General features: G+C 39.0%; 1 protein-coding gene across 1 annotated transcript; it reads left to right on the forward strand.

The window, feature by feature from the left end:
• Positions 1 to 474: 474 nt before the first annotated feature.
• Positions 475 to 20132, forward strand: ankrd46b (ankyrin repeat domain 46b). Its single transcript, XM_038305252.1, has 4 exons — positions 475 to 580; positions 5639 to 5981; positions 17003 to 17161; positions 19139 to 20132. Exons 2-4 carry the CDS (start codon positions 5671 to 5673, stop codon positions 19353 to 19355), a joined length of 687 nt encoding a protein of 228 aa, XP_038161180.1. The 5' UTR covers positions 475 to 580; positions 5639 to 5670; the 3' UTR covers positions 19356 to 20132.
• The last annotated feature ends 1142 nt before the right edge of the window (positions 20133 to 21274 follow it).

Genomic DNA, 21274 nt, shown 5'->3' on the forward strand with positions numbered 1-21274 from the left:
AGCCCAATAAAAGATCTGCTGCAGATTTTCTGGATAATTTGTTCTACAGGTTGTTATTTTTTTAATAATGTTTCTGTTGAAAGTTTTTAACAAACCAATGTGATCCTGGTATCATTTAAGGGAAGGGCCAGGTGTGTGTGTGTGTGTGTGTGTGTAAGAGACTCAAGAAATAAAAAAAAATATATATATATTAATAAATTCATGTGGTGGGGTACAGGTAGGACAGGTAGGGAAACAGCATTGTTACAGCAGTTGATCTTGATCACTTTGATCAATAGTCTGTTATCAAGTAAACTTTCAGTTTTTATATAATAATAGTTCTTATTATTATTATTGTTATTATTTCTAAAAATAATATATTATATAAATAAATAAAACAACTTTATTATATAAATAATATATTGCTTCTTTTTATGTTTTGTTTTGTTTTGTTGTGTGTTTGTTTTTTGCCATTAACGCAATCTACTCCGGACCAGTAGGTGGCGATAGAGTTCTAGAGATCCAGTTGTGTTCAGAAGCAACGTTAGCTAGGTACAGGCGACGTGAACTTTTTTCTGCTATATTGGAAACATAATAACAGGTAAGTTGCAAGACTGACCGATAACAAAGTGTAAATATAAATAACTTCATGTTCAAATGTACATAGGTCTAAAGGGCGACGTATTATTGTTTTAATACCTATGCGCTAACAGTTAGCTTGCAGGCTAAACTGAAACTAAGCTAGATATATGTTTTTAGCAGCTGGCTTTGGTCGAGCTATGACATGAGTGAGATAATTAAGATATATAAAAACTATACCAGTAATATTCTAACAATGACTGATGAATGATCCAGTATATAACAATACATATGTGGCTGCAGGCTAGCAAACATTAAGCTACAGAACATACAGTGCTGCACTGATTTTAACTGCGTGGCTTTTGCATTTGATGAAAACTAAAGCATTTGATCATCTATACAGATTATCAAATAAAAACACATGATGGAAAATGACTATAACAGAAAATGTGAGGCTTATTTCAGAATGGAAATAACCCATACAGTAACTGTCCATCCCCGGATTGTTGTTTTATTGCCACTTATATTCGGTCTGCAGTTTTAGGCAAGAATTATCATCTGTTTACTTGAAGTTTGTGCATAATTGGTGAACTTAAAGCATGCTATTTTTTTAACAACTAATTTTGCACTGACGATATTTTAGGAGTATTGATATTGAAGCACAATTGTAAGCGTATTTAGTCTACTTTTGCTTGTTAAAGTGGAAAAGCTTCTAGTATACTTTGTACACTTTAAGTATACTGTTTATGTTCTACTATCATGCTTGATTAGTGTGCCATATATGTGGTGAAATTATAGTAAATTGTAATTTGAATGTTTTACATTTTCAGAGGTGTTATACTTTTGAAATATTATTATTGTGATGATATGCTTCATTATGCTTTTAATAATAAAGTAGGGCTGAAACGATTAATCGTGGTTAATTGTTTATTTAAATAAACATAAACTAATTAAGTAATCAATTAATTGTTAACTGGAGTATAGAGACTCCGAAACATTTAGCTGGCAGAGCAAACCACTTAGAGCAGTAATTATATCAAGATTGTAGAAAAATGTATCAACATTTTGCATTTTAGTTAAAATATCTTTTAAATCTGTCAGTATGCTCTATCCTGAACTCCCCAAATGGAAAAGATTTAGTGTCACCTTCTTTCATTTTGTTAAAAGTATTTTTTTAATGAGCCTTTTTTTATCCGATTATTAATCGGTTAATCGAAAAAATAATCGATTTGCAAAATAATCATTGCAGCCCTATAATAAATATATTTCTCTTAGCTGCTCATGTATATCCTGTGTTATGCTGCGTTCACACCGGGGGCAGCTGGCGCGACAGAAGCAGCGAGTTTACATGCAAAGTCAATGGTTGACGCGCGTCAAGGCGCAGCAAAAGGTCCCGCGGCGCGTTTCGAGCAGCAAGCGCAGCGCGTCTGAGCAGCTGAAGCAGCGCGTCGGGCGCGTTTTGGCATCTGACGCGCGTGACGCGCCGCAAACGCGTTGCTGCTCGAGATGGAAAAATTGAATTTTTGCTGCTCGACGCGCCGCGTCAACCAATCAGAGAAGCTGATCTGGGAGCTGGCTGGGAGAGAGACACAGCGCTGATGACACAGACTGCTCTGATCACTTCTCTTAAACAGTTTATTAAAGCATAATTAATTAAAAATATATACATCTGCCGGCAGAATATGTTCGCTTTTATTATTCTGGTGCCTGCAGATCGGATTATTTAGATGAAAAACACCTACCAGCCACCGCGGTAAACCGCGAGGAGGCGACCCGACCAGAGGCTGCTGATTAATGGATTCCTTCTGTCGGCGCACCGCCGGTATGTGGGGGTCTGAGCGGCTCCGACAGAAATAACAGTGGGAGGCAGGATTGTAATCTGGATGAACTGACTCCACTGATGAAGTTTTCAGGTGTATTTTCTCACTTAAAAACATATTAAAACTACTTTATTCCCACTGATCACAGCAAATATAGCTGCAAGGCAGAGAAAGGATAGTGAAGCTCCGCCCAACGCGCGTCAGAGCCACTTTTGGACCGCGCAGCGAGAGCAGCAAAGCTGCTTCAGACGCGCGTCAGAATTCACTGGTACAAGCAGCAAAAATGAAGCAGCAGAAGCGATTTTGCTGCTTTTGCTGCCCCCGGTGTGAACGCAGCATTACTCAGCTACTATTGCTAGTACTCTGGGGGATTTCTTGCTGCCACTTGTAGCATCTACATTCATGGCCAAGGTGGCTGTAATGCACCTATAAGTTGTTTGCGAACCGCCATTAAAAAAATAGAAGAAGAAGAAGCATCATTGTTTCTCTTCTGTGAAACATGGTTATCTCTAAAGAAACACGTGCAGTCATAATTGCACTGCACAAAAATGGCCTAACAGGAAAGAGAATCGCAGCTAGAAAGATTTCACCTCAGTCAACAATCTATCGCATCATCAAAAACTTCAAGGAGAGAGGTTCCATTGTTGCCAAAAAGGCTCCAGGGTGCCCTAGAAAGACCAGAAATTGCCAGGGCCGTGTCGTAAGTGTTTCAGGTGCAAGATCGGGCTACCAGCAGTGCAGAGCTTGCTCAGGAATGGCAGCAGGCAGGTGTGAGTGCATATGCACGCACTGTGAGCGGAGACTCTTGGAGCAAGGCCTGGTCTCAAGGAGGGCAGCAAAGAATCCACTTCTCTCCAGGAAAAACATCATGGACAGACTGATATTCTGCAAAATGTACAGGGAGTGGACTGCTGAGGACTGGGGTAAAGTCATTTTCTCTGATGAATCCGCTTTCCGACTGTTTGGGACATCTGGAAAACAGCTTGTTCGGAGAAGACGAGGTGAACGCTACCACAAGTCTTGTCTCATGCCAACTGTAAAGCATCCTGAAACCATTCATATGTTGGGTTGCTTCTCAGCCAAGGGAGTCGGCTCTCTCACAGTCTTACCTAAAAACACAGCCATGAATAAAGAATGGTACCAGAATGTCCTCCGAGAGCAACTTCTCCCAACCGTACAAGAGCAGTGTGGTGATGAACAATGCCTTTTCCAGCATGATGGAGCAGTTTGCCATAAAGCAAAGGTGATATCTAACTGTCTCAGGGAACAAAGCATAGAGATTTTGGGTCCATGGCCTGGAAACTCCCCTGATCTTAATCCCATTGAAAACTTGAGGTCAATCATCAAGAGACAGGTGAACAAATTAAAACCTAGGAATTCTGACAAAATGCAACATTGATTGTGCAAGAATGGACTGCTATCAATCAGGATTTGGTCCAGAAGTTAATTGAGAACATGCCAGGGAGTATTGCAGAGTTTCCAAAGAAGAGGGGTCAACACCGCATATATTGACTTGCTGCATTAACTCATTCTGTCATTAAAAGCTTTTGTTACTCATAATATGATTGCAATTGTATTTCTGTATTTGATGACAACATCTGACATGCACACATGAAAACCAGAGGGCAGCAGATCATGTGAAAATATAATATTTGTGTAATTCTCAATACTTTTGGCCGTGACTGTAGAAGTGATTATAAAGAGTTGTTAAGGTTTGTGGAAAAAACTGCAAGTACCAGAATATACATTCGAATATTTTTCGTTGGCAGGTTTTAACATTTTCAAGTGAAATTGTGGTATTATAAATTTTTTCGCCATAGTTCATAGAAAATGTTTTAGTGCAGCAATAATGATAGGGGCTCGCTCTCTTTTCCTTCTACATAATAATCAAATTTTCCAGCTTTTTCTGTACCTTTGGAGTTCAACTCCTTGATATTTATTTTGTTATATACAGAATAAAGGTTGAACAACGCTATGCTGGCGCATTTATAGTAATTTTTGCTCTTACGACACGGCACCAGACTGAGAACGAGCTTATGTATGAGGATTCATAACTTTTTACTTGCCGTCAACATCCAGCGGCTATACTGCAGAGTGGGGATTTTTTTATTATTTTTTTTATTATTAGTTGACAAAATTAGTCGACCAATCGGGAAAAAAAATTGTGGAAAGATTAGTCGTTAGAAATCAGACAGCTCTAGTTGGAAGTTAACAAGTCAGGTACCCTTGGTAGGTCAGAGATAAACTGCTGGTAACAACCTACTCAAACAAACTATTGACTCTAGTCTGTTTAATACAGATGATTCAGGTTGCTGAACAGTTACGGGAGCCAAAATAGCCAAAAGTGTCACCATATTAACATGTTTGTTTTCAAAATAAATTTTCACTAACTGTTTTTTTTATTTAATTTCCAAGTATCCTTAAAACATCTCTTTTTTTATGATATTAGACAACTTTTCATATATTTACAGACAGTACAATTCTTTCTTAGCATATTTAAACTGTTCTACTAAAAATGTTTTGAATAAGCAACTTTTTTTTGTCACCTGGTTGTGTAGCCATCCAGTCAGTTAATATTTCATAAGAACTCAAATATAAATGCCCTAAGAATTAATCTGTCATAGAAATCCAAAGCTGTAGTTGTAATTTAAATCTAATATGTTTAATAATTAATTTATTTTGTTCTTAAACAAATTAGTCATTTGTTGAATAATAAGCAGTGGCTACTGTACATTAACAGACACTCTGGAAAATACTGTGCCGCCCTTTCAGTTTTGGAGCTGGGTTTATGTGTTAAAAAAAAATAATAATAAAGTAACCCCAACTTTGGTTCATGTTTGCACAGTTCAGGTCAATTTATGCAAAAAAACAACCATAGCTGGGCTTATTTTGACTTAGTATGTGTAAGTCAATCTGACCTTTTCCACATTTCCTGTTTTCTATGTATTTAATCTTATAGTAGCATATACAGGATACAGTCTAGAAAAGTCTTAGTGTTATACATCTGGGAAAGAGGATAAGTAAAAAAAAAACGTCATATGCACATATGCAGAAAAAGGATAGAGAACTTTTATGTTTATTCTTGTTATATCGAAGCTGAAACTGCTTTCATATCACAAATACATCAAAGTGACCCTTCTGTTTATCCTGCTGCCTAAGCTGCTGTGACACTTCCAAGTCTTTTTATTTTCCCCTCTATCTTTCTTGTCTTCTTCTTGCTTCCCTTTAATGTTGTTTAAATTCACCCCTTTTGATTGCAGTTACGCTGGAATTTTCTGACACCCACTCGGACATGTCCTATGTCTTCATCAATGACTCATCGCAGACCAGCGTACCTCTGCTGCAGGCCTGCATCGACGGAGACCTGCCGTTTGCCAAGAGGCTCCTGGAGACGGGCTGCGACCCCAACATCCGGGACAACCGCGGACGCACAGGCCTCCACCTAGCTGCCGCCAGGGGGAACGTGGAAATATGCCGTCTGCTTCACAAGTTCGGCGCCGATCTGTTGGCGACGGATTACCATGGAAACACAGCGCTGCATTTGTGCGGCCATGTGGATACGATCCAGTTCCTGGTGTCCAACGGGTTAAAGATTGATATCTGGTAAGGATGTTTTTGCTTTAAAGCTGTCATGGATATTTGTATCATTAGTATAAGGTTATTCAACATGTAAAAGGGAATTATTTCATTTCCGATGTTTGGTTTTTGTTGCACCAGCTAGAGTAACGGTTGCCCTTGTAACATTAATACCTTGTGCATATTTAGATTTAAAGTTATATTTACCAGAGGGATAATAAATAATACATTTATGAATGGACCCTATAATGAATTATCAGACATATGAAAAACATCTAAAAGTTTTTTTTTTTTACCAATTATAAGAGCTGTTTCATTGCTATATAGCCAATTCAGGCTTCTCCTTGAGCATGCGTGGGTTGTCTCCGGATACTCCGGCTTCCTCCCCCAGTCCTTAGGTGTGAGTGTGTGCATGAATGTTAGTTTGTCCTGTTTGTCTCTGTGTTGCCCTGCGATGGACTGGCGACCTGTACAGGTTGTACCCCGCCTCTCACCTGTAGACAGCTGGAGATGGGCACCAGCACCCTTCGCCTAGCCTGACGTAGTCCGACTCAATTCTAGTCAGAATATGAGTCTGATACTGCTCCATAGAGCTGTGATTATGGTGCGTGTTTCGAATGAATCAGGGAAAAAAAATGCCTCTGGACTCAATTGGATAGACCTACAACCAATAAGAGCAACGGAGTGCGTGACGTATGTTAAGCGAGGCATAGTTGTTGTCCACAAAAATCTAAGCGTGCAGTTGCACGCCTAGAATAAGAAGATGAGACTTGATCGCGTTTCTCTGTTCCTCTTTTAAAATTAATTTGCTGTCGATATCTTCTAGAACAGACCTAATAGCAGAATCTACTCACCTCAACTCTCCAGCGGCAGCCATTATTGTTGTCACCCAAGCGCACATTGGTCACGTGGTTGATTACGTGACTGTTGATCATCTGTCCATCATGGTATAAAGCCCGCCCTGACAATTTGATTGGATCGCTTGGCAGTGGGCGATAATACTCGCGCTACTATGGAGCAGAGCCAGACCGAACTTCCCCGACCTCAAACTTTGTGGGCGGGACTAAGTTCGGAATGGCACCCAGGCTACCCTTCGCCACCCTGCTTGGGATAAGTGTGATGGATGGTAATGACTAGCAAGACCCGGCTAGTAAAACAAACTTTTTGCCCTCCAGCATTGTGTGCATGTGCAAAACCTCCTGAAGTAAAAAATAACATTCAGTGTGTCTATAGAATTTTAAAGGCCGACTTAGTCAGACTTATATCAGCCAATATGTATATATATTTTTTTAAGCCTGGACAAAGGCAGTGTATGCACTGTCTAACTGTAGTCCAACTCAAATTCTAATAACCAAAAGTATGATTCAAGACCAAGAAACTGCCTGATAAAATGCTGAACAACATTCACCTATGCATCATTGTATTCTTTTTGTGGTGCTATTTTAAATGTTGCCACAAATTAGTGGTTCTGGAGCTCTGGCTGGATGACTAGGATCTGAGTAGCGCCAGATGTGTTGCATCCAAAACCTATGCGACCTGTAGCTAATCTTTTCATGACAGTCTGAACAACACAGATCTTATTAGTTCTAATGCTACCCATTGTCTGAATGGCGAATTTTCATTCATCCGACCTGAACGGCATTAATACCTAGAAGTGGGAAGAAAAACAACAAGCATGACTGAGTCTTTTATTTTCAACCTTCTTGAAAGGATTGTGTTGTTAATGCACTGGCTGAAGTTGGGAAATAAATTAAAGATTCCAAGATGAGCTCCAGTACTACCATTCATGTTTCTTTATGTAAACGTCCACTGCTGCGCATGCAGGACACTTAAGTTGAGTGAATGCAGTTCTCACAGAAGATCACAAAAAAATTGCTTTTATTTTGAAATGTGAATGACCAAACAAAAGGAGCGGATTTAAAAAAATAAATAAATAATTTCGGAATTGAGCATCAAGGCCTGAAGAGTGAACGTAGTTTAAGTGGCTTCACACCTGACTGTTCCCCTCTGCCTGTGAAATGAATTTATATATATTTAGTTTTTTTTTTCTTTGGCAATTAGATGTGAATTCTCCAGATGAGCATTTACAAATGACAACAAGTTCATACAGCTTGAAGTGAAAACAAGCAGATTAATGGGATGTGTTTTGTATCTGATTCATTTTTAAAAGACTTATTCACAAAAAACAACTTAGAATTAGAAATATGCATTTGTTCTATTTACAAACCTGTACTAAACCTGTACCTGTACTAAAAAGTTCCATCCCCCACTGAACACAAAGGATTAAACTAGATCTATGGAGAAATGCTTCAACTTTTCAAAAATCCAAAAAGGATTACAACTAAACACAGAAGTTGGAGCCGTTTTAAAATGAATCTGATGAAAACATTAACTTCTGAATTTCTGAGTCCCAGTACAGCCTGCATGTCAGCATGAAGTGTGGTAGGACATATCTATTTTCTAAAATCTATAATCTTATTTAAGCTGGAGGCAGCTTGCACGGAGATAAAAATGCTAATATGGCCGCCAAAACTAGCACATATCAACTCGTCCGCTCTCAACGTGTGTTTCCTTGAGGAGCACTAATGTGTAGTTTTATATAGTTTGACAAAGTCACCGCTCATTATTTCTCCTTCTTTCTCTGCTTTTCCCCTCCTCCTCGCTTTTCTCCATTTGCTACAGCTGACAGTAGTAATCCGTCCAGCAGCACTGATGCAGCGGCACCTGTTGAGCTCTAACAGCATAACCCTGTGTCGGTGCGTGTAGCTTTTTAAGAAAGTTTGGTGACTGACAGGAGCTGTTTCGAACTGACTGATGCGCTAAACTGTGTTTATAAGCGCGTCTGTAAAATTAAATCTCTGATCTTTTGCAGTTTATTCTCAAATTAATCAAGAAATATGGAGCAGCCTGGAGGTAAAAGAAAGGTTTCAGCTGCATGGTACCACTTTGATCTAATACTTGTTTTAACTTTCTTGTTGTGCCATCCTGTTCCTCTCAGTTATCTCTCTACTTATATGACTTTAAAGTGTTTTCAAATGGACTATTAGTTTGCTGTTCTTACTGTAGTTATTACTATTATTATAAATAAATAAATCCTAGTCTACAAACATCCTTATTCACATGTTCCCTTAAATTTTCCTCTTATTTATGGATTGCATCTAAAAATATTAAACATATTTTCAATTTAATGGAAGATATGAAATAGTACATTATAGAAAAAAAATGGCTTAAAGGTACACTATGCAACCGGTGTTGATTTTCCAGCGAGGCTCCCCCCAGAGGGCGAAAGTAAAAGTGCACTGTCGTAAATATGCACAGCTGTTCTCCTGGTTTCTCCGTCAAGCCAGGCGTGGTTGTTTTGAGCTTAGCAGACAGGCGAACGCAACGAATGACTAATGCTGCGTTCACACTGGACGCAGCTGGCGCGACAGAAGCAGCGAGTTTACATGCAAAGTCAATGGTTGACGCGCGTCAAGGCGCAGCAAAAGGTCCCGCGGCGCGTTTTGAGCAGCAGGCGCAGCACGTCTGAGCAGCTGAAGCAGCGCGTCAGGCGCGTTTAATCATCTGACGCAGGGAGAGAGACACAGCGCTGATGATCAGAGGCTATGATCACTCCTCTTAAACATTTTATTGACACCTATATTAACTTAAAATGCAGAAATCTGCTGGCAGAATATGCAGTTTGGATTATTTAGATGAAAAACACCTACCAGCTGCCGCGGTGAACCGCGAGGAGGCGACCTGGCCAGAGGCTGCTGATGAAGGGATTCCTAGGCGCACCGCTGGTATGTGGGGGTCTGAGCGGCTCCGTCAGAAAAAATATTGAAGGCAGGATAATAATATTAATGAACTGACGGCACTGATTACGTTTTCAGGTGTATTTTCTCATTGAAACACATATTAAAACTACTTTATTCCCACTGATCACAGCAAATATAGCTGCAAGGCAGAGAAAGGATAGTGAAGCTCCGCCCAACGCGCGTCAGACACACTTTTGCACCGCGCAGCCAGAGCAGCAAAGCTGCTTCAGCCGCGCGTCACAACTAACTGGTACAAGCAGCAAAAATGAAGCAGCAGACACGATTTTGCTGCTTTTGCTGCGTCCGGTGTGAAAGTAGCACTGCACAAAGATCGCCACTGTGCTAGCAACGAGAATGCTTTTAACTGGGGGCGTGTAGCAGTTCTCGCCGTAAAGCAAGACTGACTCTCACGAGACTTTTGAGCCTGTGGGCGCGGGTCGGTGCTCCTGCAATTGCAAGTGCGGTATTTCCCCCACAGACCACCAGGGCGGCCGAGAATACCTTTGTTCAACCTGAAATGACTCATTTAATCATCCAAAACGTTATGGAACACATTAATTAACTCAAAAAAGTTGCATAGTGTGCCTTTAAATCATATTGTAGGTCATCAAATCGGTTTCTGTGAAGGGGCTGACTGTAGTGATTTTAAATGTCCAGCAGGTGCCAGTATTCAGTTACACAGTATTGACACAGTATCAGTACAGGCAAATGCTTCATGACGCCTTATAAACTCTAACATCATTATCCAAAGAGACTTAGACAGGTTTATTTTGTCATTTTGTATGCACAAGTGTAAACAAAAAGAAATTACGTTAAGAACAGCTCTCTAGACAATTTCATTTTTTTTAAGTCAAGCCTTGACAACAGTAAAAAAAATACATAAAAAAACAATAATATAAACATATGACTGTATATTTAAAGTTTTAATATTTAAGTTTTTTTAGTAATTAAATATAATAAAATACAGTAAAATAACCAATTTTACAGAACATTCATCAGACTAATGGCAGTGGGGAAGAAACTGTTGTGGAATCTGATGGACCTGCATCCAATGCTTCGAAGCCTCTTCTCAGAGGGCAGCAGGGATAACAGTCCATGGTGGTGGGGGTGTGAGGGGTCATTTATGATGTTACGGGCTCGGGACACGCAGCACTGGGAGGAAATGTCTTTAATGGAGGGAAGAGGAGCCTGATGATCCCCTCTGCTGTTCTCACCACTCTCCTTACCTTCTTCCTGTCTGAGGCGCTGCAGCCTCCACACCACACAGTGAGACAGCTGGTCAGAACACTCTCTACATTGGGAGCATGTAGGGTCCTGATGTCACGCAGGTCGAGTTTGGACTTGAATTGAAAAAGCGGTGAAACAGGTTTGCAAATCATTGTTCACTGTGCTTAACTCCACTCTACTGGATGTGGAAGAAATGGTATTTTTCTTTTTTTGGAGAGGGGAACAATGATATTTTGTGCTTCTTTCAGCTTTTGAGTTTTCTCATGGAATAAAAAAAAAAGGCTAAAGTTGCTCTTAAAGTTACTCAAGTGTAGCAGCTTTAATTTAAAGTGATTTTCCTTCTATCGAGAACACATAGGAGACATGAAAGCTGTCTATTTAAACAAAGTCAAATTTATTAAGCTTCAGTTACTCTTTAGTAAAGGAAAGGGATCTTCCTTGGCACAAACCCTGTGAACCATGCCAAAGGTTAGACGCTTTCATGCTGAGCCTGGAGCTGTTTATTCATGTTGGCCATGCGACATCCTTTGTGTAATATAATCCCATCACCAAGTGTTACACATAGCTGCCTGGTTGTGTCTTTAATTTGCTTAATGCCACAATTTCCAAAAATGCAAGAGGTGGTTGTGTATATGCTCCTGCAGAATGTCTAAAAATATATTAGACCTTAAAACTGAAGCATTTATTGATGTTCTCGTGTATTTTCCATAAATCTGTCTGTTTTGGTTTGTTATCACTGGTTGTCTTTAATTAGAAGGTTTTTAATAGATTTTTCTCCAGGCTAAATGGTTTAATTTTTGTTTTCATAAATCCTTCACACCTGTTAGGCTTACAGTGTACTTAAGGTAGTAGCACAAATATTTGCTTTAGGTAATTGCTCACCTGTATGGGTGTGACACAGAGATTACTTGCGGCATGTCAATTTCATTGTTCCTTTCACTGTTGAAATGCTGTACAACAATAACGTTAGTCTAAGCCAATATAAAGGCAGAAATAACATACTGATATGTTAAGATAACAGTATCACTGATGGAGGGAGGTGACAGGATTTGGTGGTAAAATCTGTTAAATCCACTTCCAATAATCAAAACATTGTCTCCAACCATATAACAGGACATTTATGTTACAACTGTGTTTATTTTGTAACAGATCAATAACTCTGTCATGATTTCTACATCTTGACATTGCGGTCAACATGCAGGTCCCTATTATCTGTGTTAACTGTTATGATCTCTTACACAGTCATTGTGGGATGTGACTAATACTTTTATTGCCTCTGATCCCTGTGTAGAAACAGGGCTGAAAGTAACCGCTGTGGTCACACATGGAACTAATAATGTAGGGAAACTACAGGAGTTTAATCTGGATCAGAACAGCGCTGATCTCCACATTATCTCATTATAGGTACATTCTTCTTTTTTTTGTTTTCTTTTATTAATTTTGCAGCTCAAAAACCACAAGCATGAAAACCCTGAAGGCCGAGACAGAACTCAAAAACATATATTACAAGAATCTGCACAGGCATGGGTACACAAACCAAGACAGGACATGGATACTTAAAACTGTGTGTATATATATATATATATATATATATATATATATATATATATATATATATATATATATATATATATATATATATATATATTAGGGATGGGACGATTTATGAAAATCGTTCGAACCGACTGTCTCGGTTCGATTCGCGTGTGTTTCGTTCGGTTCATGCGCTGCTCCTTTTTCTCATAGAGGAAGCGATTACACTCCAGAGCAGAAGGTGGCGGTACTGCGTCCAAAGCCAACCACCAGTATTAAACAAGAAGAAGAAGAAGCGAAGCAGCTTAGCTGGGTGTAGCAGAAAAAAATAAGTTGTTGTGGAGAATTGTGTCGGACTGGCGAGTGGGAAAGAACAGGAGTTGGAAGACGCGCCAGCAGCACTTTATAGGTCTGCTGTATGGGAGCGCTTTGCATTTAGAGTGACCTACGATGACGGCGGAAAGAAAGTTGTGGATAAAAGTGCAACAGTGTGCAAGCATTGTGCAACACGTTTTGTTTATGCTAACAGCAACATGACCAACATGTCATGCTAACCCCGAAATCCCTCATACTCCGTCAGTAACCCCCGCTCCGCCCCGCTGCGCTCCAGACCGGCTGCTCAAAGCAAAGCCTACAGCCCCCACTGTGGCTCCCTCCGTCCACTCACCTCTGAGTCCCTTGGAGATGGTAGAGAGCATGCGTGAGATGATTAAAATCAAAGCAGCAAAACATACGGAAATGATCCAGGGTTTCCGTGGATCATTTAAAATAATTACAATCCATTATTTTTTGGGAGATTTTTTCATTAATTTCATACATTTTTATGGGATTTCGGTGTAACAATCAACATATATCGAACTGAACCGAACCGAAAACCGTGACAACGAAACCGTGAATCGAACCGAACCGTGGATTTTGTGAAACGTTCCACCCCTAATATATGTATATATATATATATATGTATATATATGTATATATATGTATATATATGTATATATATATATGTATATATATATATAGGCAAAATAACTGATCAGAGAACAAATTTTAACATATGCATAGATAATGAAAAAAAATACCTTAGTTTGAAAAGGAGTTTTGGAAGAAAAACTTATATGGACAAGAAGCCTTTAGTTAGACACAACATAAATGTACTATTCACTGTGATTTGACAAAAAGTCTTGACGATGACGAAAAGTAAATAAAAATTGACTATAAACGTAATAAAAACAAAACAAAATAACTTTGCTCTCTTTTGTAAAATCACGTTACAACAAATGTTCCTCTATAGATCATAATAGTCATTATCAAACAGCAATCGTTGAACATACTGAATAGTAATAGTTACTATATAGATATATAATATTTGTAAAACATAATCGTATATTAATATAAAGCTTTGTGTTTATCATATTAATATTCTTTTCTAAATATATTGCTGCATATATCTCATCTGATAAATATGTGTAATCTAACTGAAAGGTTATTTTAAAATGTGTTTTGGTCTTTTAAGTGATTGTGACTCATCTCTGACTCGTCTTCCATACTATTAAAATGAGATCTAAGGCGCCTCCTATTCATCCTGACAGCAGCTGTCTGAACTTTGGTCCCATCCAAGATGGCTGCCGACAGTGTCCAAAGAGGCGTCTGCGTGTATAATGTCTATGATCCAATGAGTCCATCATTATTAGCTAGATTCATCAAAACATCTAGTTTCCCCATAGCTTCAGGACACATGGTCTAGGATAGGAGTAGATTTGTGGTTTTACTTCTCACCCTGACTGTTGAGTCTCAGATTTGCTTTGTTTGCACTCTGTGAACAAAGCATGTTTGTTTTATGGTTTCTAAAACTTGGAGATTATCCCTTAATCCCTCTAGATTAAGGATGATGTTTCCTTTTATCTAAGGTATTAAATAGAATAACACAATGGAAGGTGTTCTTACCATAGTCTGACCGAGGCTTTTAAAGGCGGATTTATAGGTTGTATAATGAAGAGGGCAAGTAGCCCCATACAGACACTAACTCCTTTCCACACGTTTAAAAAAATCTAAATAAGCTAACAAGCTGTTTTTTTAAAACTACAAAGTGAAACGTGTGAGATTAAACCCCTACAATATTTTTTTTCTGCCGTGAGATTTCATTTATTGGCAGGAAAGGCATCATCTGTGTGTTTCACATGATCAAATATTGAGTAATAGTCTCTTTTGTGGTTGGAAAAGAAATTGCTGAATGACTATTGTGCTAAACCTGAAAGGTTAAATGTGTTTTCCTTTTTTCTGATCAGCTAAGAGCCTAATTTTTTGGTTGATTTTCACCTGAACTGGTTAAACGAGCTAATTCTCTGGTGCAATTATGCAGTGTTTTGGAGTTATGCAGTCTGTGACATGATTTAGAGATTTTTTTCAACAGTTCAGCAATCTGATGGCAGTGGAAGTAGGTGTTGCAGAATTTGCTGGGCCTGCATCGAATCCTGTGAAGCATTTCCCTGAGGGCAGCAGGGACCACAGTTAAAGATAACATCAGCAGGGTGGTAACACTAAACGGATGATTAAGCCTGAATGTGTGCTGCCTGTTACTGAGGCAAAGCGTTAACACAAACACAATCAGATGTGAAGTTGCATTGATCTGTAAAGGAAACAATCATTTAGAGACAATAATTCATCCTTCCATCACCACCTGGCCGGTTTATTGTAATGCACTTTATCTGGGGGTTAGTGCCTTCAGCATGGCTGGACTCCAAAGAGTGCAAAATGCTGCTGCACGTCTTTTATCTAGCACTTGTAAATATGGGCATATTTACCCCATTTGACCCTCACTACACTGGCTTCCTGTACATTTTAGGATTCATTTTAAAAGCTTTTTTATTTGGTTTTAAGTTGCTCCCTGGTCTTGCTCCATCTTTCCAAGTTGCTGCACCTTCATACACCTTCCTGTTCACTCAGATCAGCCAATCAGCTGCTTCTTCGGCCTATCAGCTGCTTCTTCAGGTGCCTAAAACTAAAAGGAAGTTTGGCGTGCAGGTGGCGCAGTGGTTAGCGCACACGACCCGTGTATGGAGGCCTTAGTCCTCGACGAGGATCCGACCTGTTGTCTTTTGTCGCATGTCTCTCCCCCTCTCTCATTCCCCCTTTCCTGTCAGCCTACTGTTGAAAAGAAAAAACAAAACACAAGCTTTGAGTTTCACATGGTTTCATTTCGTAAAAATGAAACCATGTGAAACTCAAATTTTCCACTTGTAGAGTTGTGGATAGAGCATGATGTCTGATGAATTTTTATATACATGCCTTTTGCTCTGTCAGCAAAAGGCATGTTTTAGAGTCTCTATACTCCCGTTAGCGATTAATTGATTTCTAAATTAGTTGGTGATTATTTCAATAATCGATTAATCCGATTGTTTCAGTCCTAAAATGCAAATTAAAAAGTCCGATTTTAAATCGCTTTTAAAAACTAATCTTTTTGCCTTGGCTTTCAAAACTTAAGAGATGTTTATTTTGGTCTGTGATAAATAATTTTTTTGTTATTATAGGTTTTATAGTTCTGATTTTAATTTTGTTATGTACAGTGAACCCTCGCTATAACGCGGTTCACTTTTCATGGTCTCGCTGCTTCACGGATTTGCATCATGCATTGTCAAACTTTATTGTCAAACATAATCGATGGTGGCATGTCGGTTTATAAGGATCTTTTGGCCCAGAAGAAAAAAGAGCGACAACAACTACCGATAACTATGTTCTTCTCTCAAAAACACACACCTGCACCGCAGGCTTTAGAGCAGAGCAGAGTCAGAATGCAGCGGCTCCGTCAGAACAGCAGTGAAATACTGTACTGTACACGTCAGTCACTATTTGTCCTACAGTACTTTGTATTTTTTTCCATAATCATTTTTCATTTTCTCCCGTTCCAATCCGTCACGGCGGGGCGGTTTAACTCTTCAGTTCGTATTGATGATTAAAATTATGACTTATTTATTGATAACTATATTATTTTACAGTACAGTGCAGTAGTTATTTGTAAAAAAAACAAAACAGACAACAACAACGTTTATACCGTACTTTTATTTGTTAAACAAATGCTTGGGCCTGTAAAAAGTTTTTGTTCCTTGATTTCAATGTTGTATGGAGTATTTCATTGTATAATAACTTTAAAAAAATAAATGTTTCTTCTTCACGGATTTCACCTATCGCGGGTTCTTTTTGTAACGTAACCCCCCCGATAATCAAGGATTCACTGTATTTAATTCCTGTAATGGTTTTATGTCGGTTCATTGTACAGCACTTTGGTCCTTCGAGAAAGTGCTTTCCAAATAAAGCTGGGATGGATTGTTTGACGCAGCGGTCCCCAACCACCGGGCCACAGACCGGTACCGGTCCGTCGGTCATTTGGTACTGGGCCGCACAGAAAAAAGTATATAAAAAAGGTTGGGGGAACGCTGGTTTGTCAGTTTCCCTCTTGTTTCTCTGTTGTCTGATTGCTGCTCTGTCTTCCAGTAACCACAATGGATCCACTCCCCTGGTGCTGGCAAAAAGACGCGGCGTCAACAAGGACGCCATTCGCCTCCTGGAGGGTCTGGAGGAACAGGAAGTGAAAGGCTTCAATAGGGGGGCCCACTCCAAGCTGGAGACCATGCAGATGGCCGACAGCGAGAGGTAAGCATGCTAGCAGGCAGGAAGTTAGCCTGAGGGCAACTATATTGGTGGAAATTAGAAGGGAGTTTTGATAATAAGCTTTTTGTTTGGGTAAAGCTAGCTCCTTTTAAAATCAGCTGCGTTTTTTTTAGTTAACTTAATAAGAACAGGAAGCAATGTGGGTCCTTTTTCATCACTTCTTCCCCTTCTGAAACATTCTTCTCCTGTTCTCGTACTTTCCACCAGTCAGCAGTGGGAATCCTTTATGTGGGAATCCTTTTGCACAGTGCAGTCTGTTCATTAATCTAAAACATCTGCTTCCAACTATATGTGGTCGTTGGAAGGGAAATTAAAACACTGATCTAGCATCTATTAAATTCCCTCAGATGTTTAAAAAACAGGTGTTGTTGCTGCAATGAGCATTCAGTAATAATTCAAGAAGCTAAACTCGATCTGCAGAAGTCAGCAAATGCTTTGTTGTCTGGAAGGAGACATGAAAGATAGGTGAAAGGGATAGTTCCACTTTTTGGACATAAAGTGGTCTTTAGCTGTGATGCAGCTGTGTCATTACTGTCAATGAGAAACAGCTGGTAATGTACTGTAGAAAAACTCCTGATAAACATACGTGTGTGTTTGTTAGACCAGAGGTAACCAATTAAAAATCAGTGGGGTCCGAATAAAGAAAATCATCAACCAGTAAAGGTCTGGAGAGATTTTTTTTAATAATCGGTTACTTTAAACATAATTTAACACTAAAATAAAATGAGGTTTTTATGCATCCATTTTAAACATTGACTTTTTAATTAAAATAATAGATAAAAAATTGGAAATTTTTCCATTTTAAAATCTAAAGTGTTTTTGAAGTAGAGAACATTAATGGTTCAGTTCGGTATATTGACAATTTCCTGATTCCCATATTTTATAAAACACCTGAACTGACCTTTTTATTTTTTATTTTTCTAGCTTAATGGGAGCAGTGGGCTTTATGCTGCCCTGCAAGGCTTTAAACCTGGTTTGAATGGGGACAAAGCCATTCTAAAGCACATATCAAGGTGCTCATTTTGAGCCTGGATCCATATTTATTTTTGATTCTGTTCATGGTGGAGAATCCTGCTTCACAGCAGCAGGTTGAGCCAAACATCCTCTAAATGTGCAGGATCATCTTTGAGCACACCATTTCCCTTTTCTATCACTAGTTCACTGCAGTTCTTAGAGCAGTCCACACTTTCTCTGCTCTCTTTTTCTCATCATCTTCTCCTTCTTTCCCACTCGCCAGGCTAAAAACAGGTTTGCCTGCTGTGTCTAAAAGTAGCAGCAGCAGCAACCCAGACTGACAGCAGCTCATTGGCTAATTTGTATCACGTGTAGCCTGGTCCTGGATGCTATGGAGGGTTTTAAATCAGGTGTGTCTTAGTAGACCGCGGTCCACTAACCTCTCTGTTTTAGACTATTTCAAATATTTTATGTCTAACAAAACACACGCATAGTTTTACTAACGCTTTTCTCTGGTATATTACCGGCCGTTTCCCTCAGCAGGAGCCTCAGTACAAGTAGTGACACTGTTGCATCTCAGCTCCAGACAGTGAACGTTTCACTCAACTTCATGTCCAAAAACTTGAAATATCCCTTTAATTCTGTTGCACTAAATTTACAGTAGATAAGCTATAAACACAGTAGGCAACTGGAGGTATTCTGGGAAGCAGTTACACTCAGCTTTAAGACAGGTGGATCCAGCAGACCATATCTGACCTCAACATTTTACCTCGTTTGCTGCAAAGTGGTGTTCTAGATAACTTGAACAATGAAGGGTTAAACCTTGAGTAACTTTGATAACGTATTTTCTGTTTGTTTTTGGCCAAAAGGCTCAGTTTCTGTGCTTGTTATTCTGTCAAGATTGACGGGTAAATGTTTATCTTCATACCCTTAAAGAAACACCGACTTAATTATTAGCAGAATGGAAACTGACCCATTCTGGAATCCTTCTGCTCTGTGTCTCAGCGCCATGGAGAGCCACTCTTTACTCAACCCCAACCTGCAGAGCAGCGAGGGCGTCCTGTCCAGCTTCCGCACCACCTGGCAGGAGTTTGTGGAGGACCTGGGCTTCTGGAGGGTCTTTCTGCTGCTGGTGGTCATCGCCCTCCTCTCCCTCGGCATCGCTTACTACGTCAGCGGCGTGCTGCCTTTCTCCAGCAGCGCGCTGGAGTTGGTTCACTGAGGAAGACGAAGGTGGAGAAGAATCCGCATGTGGAGGGGGGGTTGTAAAGTTTAGTTAAAGTTCCACTTTATGCTCAGTGTGTTAAAAAAACAAATAAGTGGATTTGGCAGATCTGATCCTAACGCTATCCTCAGCAGCGATCTAAAGAAGCTCCATTCTCCTCTGATTACCTTCACACCATGTAAAATCTGATGAGTATTTAACAAGGAAGCAGGAGAACAATTATTAGTTTAGTTGGCTAAAAATCACCCTCTTCTTTGATGCACTGACTGCCCAACAGTCCTTCATTTTCTCACCCTAACCCTTTTTCTGTTACAGTCTGTATATTTCAATGTTTGTATCCTTTATTTTAAGTGTTCTTCTTCTTATTTATTATGTTTCTCTTCCTTTATTCTTAATGTTTGTTACAATCCTGCATCTCTTCCCTCTCTTATCACCTGTTGAAATAACATTGAATTATTTTTCATTTTGACTGAAAGCTGACCGTCCTGTAGAAGTGATGCAGGTTGAAATGATCAGAAAAACAGGTTGACGTCAGAACAAAAGGGTCCATTTAATGAAGCATGCTGCTTTGTTGCATTCCACTCGGCTCCATTGTGGTGACCTTCATTTAGAGGCATTCTGTAGGAGTAGAACTTTTGCTTTTTGTTGTAAATTCATTTATTTGGATCATCCTTTGCTTAACTGTCTATATTTTCTCTTGATTTATCCGTGTAAATAAAACATTTTAAGTAAATCCCGGTTTAATGTAGGAAATAAAATCAGTTGTAATCAAAATCAGTGCTTCCTGTGTTATTTGATAAACTTGAATAGAAAAAAAAAAATCCTGAATTGAGTTGTACTGAATTATTATGACTCAGCAGTGTTTTATCACAGGTTGAAGACAAATGTACGGTAGACACTCATCAGATGACATTTTTATTATAAATGCTGTTGAATTAGTATCATCCATCAAGCCAGGAATTGAACCCGGAACCTTGTTGCTGCAAGGCAGCAGTGCTACGCACTGCCCCTCTCTGCAGCCTGAATTAGCATCAATCAATGCTTTTTATAAGTCATTTCATGACACACGCTCAGTTAATGATGTTATGCATCGCCCTGAGATAAAAGGAGATAAAATGCTTTCTGCATCCGTCTATAAAGGGTTTCAACCTTTTCTATCCAAAGAGCCATTTTGCTCCGAGTCTGGCTAAGTAGAAGTCCTTTATTATTTGACTGTTTAATAATACAAAGCATATTACTTTTGTTACATATTTACCATAGGAAATCTGTTGCCATCCTTAAAAACACAAAAAACAAAGTTAATCTTTTTAGCTTCTAAAATAAAACATTTCCTAAGGATGAAGCTTTTCTAATTTAGGATATCATTTGATATAAGAAAAAAAAGTGATAACAATAAATGCATATTTCCTAAGCAGATTAAAAGAAAAAATGACTCCAAAAATCTATTTCTGGTTCTTTTATTTATGTTGGAAAAATAATATTCTTTATTTAAAAAAAAAAACAAAAAAAAAAACACTAAAGGTTCTTTGCCTGGTAACTGGAAAAAAATGAAATCTACCAGTAAGTCATTTTTTTCTTAAAATAAGTACTTTTATTTTTCCTGATTTGAGGCAAGTGAGACACTTTGGCCATGGAACAAGACCATTTACATTCCTTATACCTTATGTTAAGATTAAAAATTTTCATTCTGTTGACAAATTATCTTATTTACCTACTTAAATTGAGGGTAAATGCACTTAATTTAAGAGATTTCGACTTATTTCTAGATCATTTTTGCAGTATATTTGTTACATTAGTACATTGGTTCTTTGTTATTTTTAGCCCCTATTAAGAGCCACTGCAGAGGGTCCAAAGAGCCCTGCGCAGGTTTCACACCACTTCTCTAGAAGCTACCCAGCTCACATCTAGATTAGCTT

This window comes from Cyprinodon tularosa, unplaced genomic scaffold (assembly GCF_016077235.1).
Source record: "Cyprinodon tularosa strain WSP-4 unplaced genomic scaffold, ASM1607723v1 ctg553, whole genome shotgun sequence".
Taxonomy (NCBI): domain Eukaryota; kingdom Metazoa; phylum Chordata; class Actinopteri; order Cyprinodontiformes; family Cyprinodontidae; genus Cyprinodon; species Cyprinodon tularosa.